General features: G+C 50.9%; 1 protein-coding gene across 1 annotated transcript; it reads left to right on the top strand.

The window, feature by feature from the left end:
* The first annotated feature begins 8155 nt into the window (after window positions 1-8155).
* Window positions 8156-8807, top strand: LOC124696008 (LOB domain-containing protein 24-like). Its single transcript, XM_047228800.1, has 2 exons — window positions 8156-8362; window positions 8466-8807. Exons 1-2 carry the CDS (start codon window positions 8156-8158, stop codon window positions 8805-8807), a joined length of 549 nt encoding a protein of 182 aa, XP_047084756.1.
* Window positions 8808-10819: the final 2012 nt, after the last annotated feature.

Genomic DNA, 10819 nt, shown 5'->3' with positions numbered 1-10819 from the left:
GAACTAGCCCCAATTACCATTATCCCTGTACAATATATAACTGTTTATCTAAAGATGTGTGATGGCTTGAAAAAGTTATTTGATGATTATAAAGTTGGAGATTTTCCCTGATTCTTCGATTCAAGCAAAATCTCGGGGGCTACTGACATAGGCATCCCCAATGGGCCTGCCGAAGATGGTACCCGGTGTTTATTGAAGGCCCACAAGTCGAAGAATATGAAGTTCGGAAGCCCAATTAGTATTAAGAAAAGATAGAGTTCTATTAGGAAATAGAGAGACTTGTAACTTTACGGGTTGAACTCAGAGAGTCTCCCGGAATCTGTAATCTTGTGTAACACGGTACCCTCGGCTCCGCCTCCTATATAAGGGGAGTCGAGGGACAAAGAGAGGATCGAATCCATTGTCAACATAACCCTAGTTTCTTAATCGTCGAGTACTTTTCGGCTGAAACCTTCGAGATCTACTTGCCCTCTACTTCCAACTAAACCCTAGTCTACAATACGTAGGCATTGATAAGTTAATCCCTTGTCACCACCTTCAGGTAAGGGAGGCAGAGAAGAGATGATTTGGTGGTTCTGCAGAAGAAAAATCAACAGAAAGGGACACTTAAGAAGGACAGAGGTCGATAGCAAGACAGAAAGATAGCAAGATACCAGTCGAAATTTTCATCAAAGTCGAGAAAGCAAGTTAACCAAGATAGGAATCAAAAAACTCGAGAGACAAGTTACTTACTTTGGGGAGAGCGTTGGTGCCGCTGTATGGCTCCACGCGGCAGGAGGTTGGAACTGAATCCTTTTTGCTTAGCGATGAAAAACGTTGGACAAGCTTCTCCAAATCCTTCACAGGGAGATCTTTGGATATGCGGTCGACATCTTTCTCGCCAGCATAAAGCCATAGAGGGGTTTTGCGAGCCTGTAGAGGCTGCACCCTAATCCTAAGGAAATGCGCAATAATTTGAACACCCGATAGTTCCTTACCGCGGGTGTTCTGAAGCTCATGGATGCGCTTCATCAACGCATATGTCGTCATTTTCTCTTCTTCGGTAGCTTCAGCATCCCATGATCGGCGCCAAGGATTTTTGCGCCACCATCAAAGGGTGCGATGTTGTAATCCTGCGAGTCAAGATACTCCTCGCAGACGTATAGCCATCTCCTGCGCCACCCTTGGACGAAGTCGGGGAATTTGACGTCGAAATAATCGACGTCAGGACGGACGCAGATAACAACACCACCTATATTGTAGGCGATGTTGTGGGAGTTGTTGCGGTGAATGTAGAAAATGCGTTTCCACAAGGCCCATTTCAGATGGGTCCCGAGAAAGCACTCACAGAGGGTGATAAAGATGGAGATATGGAGGATAGAATTGGGGGTCAGCTGGTGCAGCTGCAGCCCATAAAAAAGAGTAATCCACGAAGAAATTTGTGGATAGGAGTGGAAAGACCGCAGATGAGGTGGTCAACGAAAGTTACCCGGTATTGGATGGGGGGCGTCGGGAAGCTTTCTTCACTTGGAAAGATCAGCGTCTCCTCCTTCTTCGTCAATCCAAGCTTCTTCAGCAGGTTCATGTCCTGGTTTGAGATCTTAGATCTCTCCCACTCAGAGATTTCCAGATCTTATGTCGCCATGCTGGTTTCTGGTGCAGTGTGCCTCGTAAGCCTCGCCCGCGGTGGCATCAACGAAAGTGCTAAAGAGATTGAGCACTAGCACGGGCGCAGGAGCTTGGTGGTTGCAACGGAAGCTTTGGAGAGAGAAAGGTTAGAAGTGCGGCGCAGCGAAAGAGAATAGGGAAGAAGAAGAAGGTCATTTATAGCGGACCATCGAATCGCCGCGCCGTTGGATGCAGGAGAAGTGGATCCAGGGCTTTACACGTGTCTCCATGGGTAAAACAGTCTTTTTACTATGATGTAACTAGACAGGCGCTACAGCGCGCGTGCCAGGGAAAGTGGAGGACGTGTGTCCCCACTTGCGTAACGTGTCAAATACTGCAGAGTTTTGGGCCCACAGGTCAGCGATACGACATCCCCCGTGCCTTCCCAATACATTGGTCGTGGCCATCGCCAGCACTGATGTCACCATATGCAAAAACATCGGTTGGCTTACTTTGAAAAATAGCGACAAGGAACATGTCGACAATATAAAGAGAGTAATTCCGGAGAACCTTTGATCAAATACAAGTGTACTTGTACTTCTGATAAGAGGATGGTATAATTAAAAAAGAAAGGAAAAAAATAATACATGGTCGTTCCAAAGGAGGAGACAGGTTGAGCCTACAGCCAAGTATAAATACTCGACTGTAGCCTCGGGGGCTACTCCCATCGGGAGCGCTGATCGCGCACCCGATAAAGATGGAAACACTGGAAAAAGTTGACAATATAGCGACAGAGATACTAAAAAGGTGAGCATACAACCAAGTACAAGCACTTGGTTGTAGCCTTGGGGGCTACTCCCATCGGGAACGCTGTTCACGTACCCGATGAAAATGAGGAAGTCATGATGAGCATATTTCGAGTTATGATATAACTCTTCATATACTCCCATCGGGAGGAAAAGATAAAAATTATATAAGTCATCATATGACTCGAACAAATGTGCTATTCCAGCAGCCGAAAAAGGCACTCGACAATATATTCTCAGAGCGCCTCAGTCGCGATTTAATCTCTGAATGCCGCAATACTTTGCGAAGGTAAGACCCCAGGATCCGTCCTGCGCTGCGTGACATCGCACCCGAATGCGCTCTGCTACTTTTTTCCGTATCAACATATGCGAAGAAAAATCCTAACGGACGCGTTAGGTACCCTATAAAACGCGACTGGAGTTCGGCATATGGTAAGACCTTAAGCGGCACATGTCGAAACTACGCCAGTATACCGAGATCATGTCCAGGGACTTGATCTTGAGGTAGGATTTGCGGGATTGCCACGAGAGTAGTTAACTGGTACCTGATCCATCAGATGAACTAGCCCCAATTACCGTTATCCCTGTATAATATATGATAGGTTTATGAAAGTCATTTGATAACTCGAAGAAATCAGGTGTTAATTGTAATGATGGAGATTTTTCCTGATTCTGACATTCAAGCAAAATCTCGGGGGCTACTGACATAGGCATCCCCAATGGGCTTGCCGAGGATGGTACCTGGGGTTTACTGAAGGCCCACGACCCGAAGTTTATGAAACCCAGAAGCCCGATTAAGAGATAGTTTGGAAAGATAGAGTTGAATTAGGAATAATGACATGTAACTATTACGAGACGAACTCAAAGAGTCTCCCGGACTTTGTAACTTGTACATCACGAAACCCTCGGCTCCGCCTCCTATATAAGGGGGAGTCGAGGGAGAAAGAGAGGATCGATTTCATTGTCAACACAACCCTAGTTTTCTAGCAGTCGAGTACTTTTCCGGCTGAACCCTCGAGATCTACTTGTCCTCTACTTCTTACGAAAACACTAGTCTACAATCTGTAGGCATTGACAAGTCGATACCTTGTCAGGGGGCCCACACCACCCCTAGGCGCAGGCCACACCCAGGTCGCGCCATGGGGTGGTCTGGCCGCCCTGTGGCGCCTCTTCGACCCCCCTCTGGACTTCGTCTTCGTTTCGGTAAAATATTTACTTTGGCATTTGTTTCATCCAATTCCGAGAATATTTCCTGTACAACTCTTCTGAAATACAAAAACAGGAGAAAACAGGGAACTGGCACTGTGGCATCTTGTTAATAGGTTAGTCCCGGAAATCATGTAAAAGTGCAACGAAGTATGAGCAAAACATATATGAATTGGTGTAAAACAAGCATGGAGCATCAAAAATTATAAATACGTTTGAGACGTATCAGTGCTCCAGCCTGCGATGCCAGTGTTCAGCGGAGAGCGTCGTGCTGGCCAGACCATGGCGGTGAGGGGACGATAGAGAGACGATGTCGCTTGGCACCGGATAGAGGCCATCCTGGCATCTACCCCGAAGAAGAAGGGCCTTCGTGGCTTGGTCCTTAACATAAAATGGAAGGGGTAGAATCTAGCATAGGCATTATTCTCAAGTAATAGTTTGTGCACAGATAATAGGTTTTTAGACATGTTAGGAACGCGAAGAATATTTTTGAGATGGATTGGACGGGAAGAACCAGTAATCTGAGAAAGACCGATATGGGTAATTGGCAGACCTGCACCGTTAACGACCTGCACGGAGTCCTTCCCGTGGTAGCATTCCTGGAGGCTGAGACGATCTAGATCAGACATCAGATGATCCGTCGCGCCTGAATCAAAGTACCAGTTGCCGTCGTTGGTGTTGTTGGCGTGGGCGGCATTGGCGTTGCACGAACGGGGGCTCGTCGGGCTGGAAGGCATGGTTGAAGCGGTTGAGGCAGCGCGGGGCGTCATGGTCGTATTTGCCTTACACCTGGCAAGTGGGACGAGGGACGCCGCCGGCGCCCCCGTTGCGGCCACCTTTGTTGGCGCGTCCTCAGCCGCCACCATTACGGCCGCCACGATCTCCTTGTCCTCCGCGTCCATCGCCATCACGCTGGCCACCGCCTTGGCCACCTTTGCGGTGGCGTGTTTCGGCAGCGTTGCCAGAAGCATGGATCTCCCCGATAGACGTCTGCTGTTCAAGACGAAGCTGTGCACTCAGAAAATAGGCATAAAAGTTGTTGAGTGTCACCAGGTTGTCGCGGGAGGTGATAGAGGCGATGAGGGGCTCGTATTCCGGACCCAGTCCGGCGAGGATGTACCCGAGAACCTCCTCGTCGCTGAGCGGCTTCCCAAGGGAGGCCATGGCATCGGCGAACCCCCTTCATCCGGTTGAAGTACTCGGAGGCGGTCATGTCCTTCTTCTTCAGGTTGGAAAGCTGGTAACGCAGCTGCCTTACCCTGGCTCGGTTCTGCGAGCCAAACATGGCGTGGAGCGTTTCCCACATGCCGGCCGACGTGGTGATGCACGTCAGCTACCCAACAATGTCCTCGGACATGGAGCCAAGGAGGGGGATGATACCACCGGAGGAACTCCGGGTTGGCCGTCTCCTTAGCAGCATCACCGGTGGCCCGGGTGATCGTGGGCGGTGGCGCGGTGATGGTGCCGTCAACGTAGCCGAAGAGATGCGCCGCGCGGAGCGCGAGCGCCGCCTGAGTCTTCCAGAGGAGGAAGTTGTCGTGGGTCAGACTAATGGTGACGAGGTTGGTGATGGAGGAGATGATGACGGTGGTGCCTGACCCAGCGGTGGTGTCCGATGGTCCTGCCATGTCGATCTAGGTTGTAGATGGGATCTCGGCTCTGATACCAAGTGAAAATACTTGTGTTGCCATGGTAAATCACCACCGGCCCTCATGTATATTTATATGCGAGACGGATAACAAGATAGATAGATACAATGGTTGTTAGGCTACCCAGCCAATGATTATCTACTGCCATCGTGATCAACACGCATGGAACAATCTAACCTAACTAGCTATATTCTAGGTTAGTTCACACAGACTCCGGTGATGGAGGGGCGCGTCTTCGGATCGTGCTAGTATATGTAGTCGTCGCTAGATTGTCCGATAGCCATTTGTAGTTTTTATTATTTTTAGGCTATTTGTATTATTGTTGATGATTATTGGTAGATTGGCAAAATTTAAAATAAAATAAAATAAATATTGAAAGTAAACTCCAATTAAACTACCCGCGGAAAAATATAAAGGAACGGCAGCTGAGCACATTAAGCCAAGGAAGCACGAACCTGGTGGCCAAGCACGGAAGCAGCACGAGCTCCAGGCCTCCAGCAGACTCAGGGTATCTTCAACACGCCGACCCATCTCGCGCCCACGCGTTAGGATGGGTCCAATCGGACAAAAACCCAGCCCAGCGCGTGGACCTATTTTTAAAGCGGATGGCCACGGCGTCCGGGACGATCCAAAGCCGGTCCAAATCTGGACCGCGTTTGCGTGGACGCGGACATCGATCACTGGCCGCTCGCGTCCGCCCCTTGTTCTCCCCTGGCCGCGTGTCACACGGACGGACGTATTTTCATTTCTTAATTAAAATGAATTATATTACAATTTTCTTAATAGTTCCTACTACTAGTCTTGCTACGTAGGGGGCCGGCGGCCTCGCCGCCGACTCGCCGTCGTGGCCGTGGATTTCACTCGACGCGGGCGGCCTGTACGCGTGAGGATTTCACTCCAGCTTACCAGCTGTGTGGCTCGGCGGCGGCCCTCTTGCGGCGTTCTTCCGCAACCGCCCTCCTCCTTTCCGTCCTCGCAGCTTGGACGCGCTCGTGCTCTGCCTCCTGCGGCGTCCGCATCCGCTTCCCGCACAACGCGAGCTCGTGCGCGGCGGCGCGTTTCACAAATGTCCGTGCCTCCAGGCGGACGCAGCCGCCGTCCTGGGCCTCGTGGTTCTCCTACCGACGACGCAGGCGCTCTTGGCGGCCGCGCTCCGACGCCGCATCCTCCCGGGTGCGCCGCTCGGGCGAGGGCAGCTGGAGGAGGTGGCGGGCTGCTTGCAGAGTGAGGAGCTGGTTCTTCCGGCCGATGAGGTCGCGTAAACGGCGGCGACCGGCCCGGACGGAGGGCTCGTGCTCCTTCGTCACGCGCGTGAGCTCGGCGAGACGCTCCTCGATGGTGACGTTGAGCTTGGCCATCTCGAGGTCGTGGAGGTACTCCTCTGCATCGATGGGCTACTCCTCCGCGGCGGGCTCCGATCCCTCCTCCGCGGTCTCGTACCATCCGTCCATGGCCTCGTGCAGTCGTTCGCGGCTGCCTCCACCAGCTCCGTGTCCTCTTCCTTCTTCGCCGCCCCCTCGGCCGCTACGTGGATTGCCTCGTCGTCGGCGACCCACCGCGCGTCCTGCCGCTCCTCTCCTCCGTCCACGGGAACCTGGCGCGGGCGGCGAGGGAGAGCTTGGCCCACTTGGTCTGCAGGGTGCGCGGCATGGCGATGGAGGAGGAGAAGGCGCCGGAGAAGGTAGAGGAGGAGAGGACGGCGGAGCGGGTGAGGTCTGCGAGGTTGGCGCCGTCTTTTATAGCCGGCGGTCTTGGTGCGAAACTTGAACGCGAGCGCAACCATGGCCTTTTCGCGCGCGGGGAACCCTAGTGCGCGCGGGAACTTTCCTGCGGTTCTCCCGCCCACCATTGATGTCCCGTCGAGACCTGCCATGACGCAGCGCCGTCCAGGGAAAAACGAACCACGTGGCGGGTTTTTGGGTCGCCGCGTTATGCGCAGCGTGCGACCCAAACGGACATGCGAACGGCCCAAATGGGCGGAGCGCGTCCGTTTGGGTGCGTTGGAGATGCCCTCACACCTCCCGCAAGCAGACTTGCAAAAGAAACATGTAAGTGACAAACAGCAGGGTGCGAAAGGAGCACGCAACATCGATCTAAAAAAAGATCCAAAAAAGGTCCGAGAAACGGATGCATATTTGGTGCACATGAGCACCAGTGCTCCTGGTTTTTAAAATATTTAAAAACTGCATATCTACGTTTCAAAAAATCGTCACATTTATTCCGTGAATACATAGATATGTCATGAATACTCGTGCAAATTTTCGTTAGATATTGCATTGTATTTTGAGCTACAGGAAAAAAACAAATTTGTTGCTACGTATAGTGGCATATATTTGTCAGAAATTTATCTTTTTTGTATAGCTCAAAATACAACATATTTTTCTACAAAATTCACACCGGACCTTTGAAATGTTTATATGTATGTGAGTATTTAATATCAATTTTTTTGGAATTCGAAAAATATGATTTTTAGAAATCAGGAGCACTGGTGCTCATGTGCCAAAGATACTTTCCGCCGAGAAACGCATAGCTAAGGGCGAGCACAGGAAAAAAGAAAGCACAAAACCAGGCAGGCATCAAAATTTCCCCAAATCTAGCACCCACCATGAAAGTAACCAAAACCGAAAGCCAAGAATATGGAATGCAGAGGGGAGGAGCAATGGCGGCAGCTGCCCCGCGCGGCGCTCTCCTGACATAATTAGCAGCAAACAATGCCGTTAAGGTTACCATGCTTACGAGAACGTAGCCGTTGGTGTTGCCATTTCCAGCTCTCCCTCCATGCATCATGCATCCGTGCCTATATAAGCACGCGCCCACAAGATCTTCCCCGAAATCTTCCAAAGATCCACGAAATCGCAGAAACTCACTCGACGATCTAGCGCTAGATCGCCATCGATCATGTCGGAGATGACCGGCAACGCGGAAATGCAGCTGGAGGATGACCAGCTGGAAGGCGGCCGCAACTACCCGAAGCGGTGCGCGGCGTGCAAGTATCTGCGGCGGAGGTGCGCCCACGACTGCGTGCTCGCCCCCTACTTCCCGGCGTCGCACCCCCACCGCTACGCCTGCGTGCATCGAGTCTTCGGCGCCAGCAACGTCGCCAGGATACTCCAGGTATGTACTTCACAAACCATCAGCTCGATCGTCAGTAAGTTGTTTACTGCTATTACGTATTTGCATGGCTGAAGATTCACATTGGTGAGATGCCATTCTGCAGAGCTTGCCGGTGGAGGAGAGAGGGCAGGCGGCGGAGACGTTGGCCATGGAGGCGCAGTGGAGAGTGGGGGACCCGGTGTACGGATGCACCGGGATCATCGACCGTCTGCAGGAGGAGATCCTCGCCGCACAATGCGAGCTCGCCAGGACAAGGGCGCAGCTCGACATGGCAGCCGCTCAGCTACAGCTCCAGCAGCAAGCTCCTGTTTCTCTTTCCCCGCCAACGCTGCCGACAAATTTGCCGCAGCGAGCCGGCGGCCATCTCCACGTCGCTGTCGCGCCGAAGCAGGAGGAGGCGCCGTTTCTTGACCCAGACGAGTTCCTCGATCTTGATGGATTTTGAGCTTTGATCAATCGAGTCAAGTGCTACGTCGGCGCCTGCAAACATGCTTGCTCGTATCGATGGTGGCATTGGGCGTTCTTTACCACAGAATTAAGTTGATGACTTCTTCAAGGAAAAAAAGAGTTATGACTGGTGAAGAAATGAATAATTTAGTGTTGCAATTTGTATTCTGATCTTAAATGGTAGTTATTTTAGTCTCTTGTAGTTTCAGAATGTGGGTTGCGTACGTGTCCATCAGCATTTCATAAGAATGTGCGTAGTATACCATTTGTTAACTAAATCCAAGCACACTTTAATTTGTTTCAGTACTCATTTGATAGCCCACCATGAATTGCCGCTTCACTCATTAGCAAATGCAAATATGCATTACATAGTGGATAAAACTAAGTCGCTTTGAGTGGGGCACATCCCTTGAGTGGGGGCACTTCTTCTGTAATTTTGCAGATTTTGAATGATTTTTTTTTCAAAATATGTACAAATATAAAGGGATTTCAAAAGTTTGAGTGGGGGCCTCGTACCTGGGTCCGCCCCATAGGAAGCTAAATCATGTGCTTCTTTCTGTTAGCAGTAGGTGTGGCGTAGATAGACCTTTAATTTTCCCAAAGCCGTGAATTTTTTTGATAAAGAGTATACATTAATATCTAGCCTCTGTGACAATATTATGTTCTAATGGCATAAAGGATGCACACAACTAAAAAAGAGAGAAGAATTACAAAAAAAAAAGGAAAGTCCCGCATAGAAATTGAAAACTTGAAACAGTAACAGTGACATCACCAGACAACACCAGAAGATCAGCTTCTCCATAAGCGACGGCTTCAAGAAGGAAACAATACACAAACGCTGTCATCGCCCAACCATAGAAGAAAGTCCTCACTCTCTAAACAATGCTTTCAATAAGTATATTGGCAGGCACAACCAATTAAGGCAAGACCTTGGACTTTCACCCAGAAAGAAAGAACTATGAACTTCTCCTGTGCAGTCGCCCCCACATACAAGTCGCTGTTTGAAGTCACGAAGCATCAAGCCAATTCCACCTCACCATCAAGATCCGACCACAATTTCTCTTCCACCGACCTCGGCTTTCATGACCTTCTCCGCCTGCATCATGAAAAGAAAACGAGCTCCATGATATTAACAACCAGCGGAGTTTCGAAGCGCTCCCTCTGAAATCAAACAGTCAGATAAAAAATATGGGTGCGCATGACCGAAAACACCCAACCCAACGATCTTCAAGCATTGATCGCACAATGAATTTCGCTGGCAGGGCCTTCTAGAACAAGACAATCCAGCCAGCCTAGTGGGAAGAAGCTTCTGACGGATCTTCACTTGGCGCGAGAGAAATCCAAGGACCATCACCATTATTTGCAAGAGAAGCAGCCCCCTCGCCGCCGATCAACTACCAACCAGATCAGAAGACATGGAGAGGGAAGTCTAGCACGACCCGACGGTGTGGCAAGTATCAACACCAGGACCGCACCTGCCCAGGCTCACCTAGTCAAGATCTTGGCCGAAACCCTAGACCGGATCGAGGCGGTGCAGAGCACCACCGCGCGGACAGGCGCCAACGGTGCACCACCCCTTCCTTGTCGCCGATCCGGAGGAGGCGCTCAGGCCCCGGCCACGCCCAGCCGCACCGCCCATGGCCCTCCGCCGCCGCCCACCAACTCCCCGAACAACGGCCGAGAAAACCACCTCCCCTACCCACCGCCGCACCGGACGGATAGGCGCCACCATCACCGCCAGCACTGGCGGCAACGACGGCCAGGAGAGGAAGGAGAGGTGGGGCTCTTAGGGTTGGGGAAGGAGGAATCCTCCGGAGCCGCCCGACGGAGGTCGGGAGGATTGTCGCTTCCTTCCAAAGCCATGAAATTAGGAGGTAGATCCACTTCTTCTCTATCTCTTGATAGTATTCATTACTTTATCACATAATAAAGTAAAAGTTATCATCATTACTCTAGGCTTTGCCATCTTGATCAAGATTGTTCAGAAATCTCTACTACTTCCGCCTAGAT

Source organism: Lolium rigidum, chromosome 3 (genome assembly GCF_022539505.1).
Source record: "Lolium rigidum isolate FL_2022 chromosome 3, APGP_CSIRO_Lrig_0.1, whole genome shotgun sequence".
In the NCBI taxonomy this organism is placed as follows: domain Eukaryota; kingdom Viridiplantae; phylum Streptophyta; class Magnoliopsida; order Poales; family Poaceae; genus Lolium; species Lolium rigidum.
Note: the sequence above shows the minus strand (reverse complement) of the source record. Positions and strands in the feature narration are given on the sequence as shown.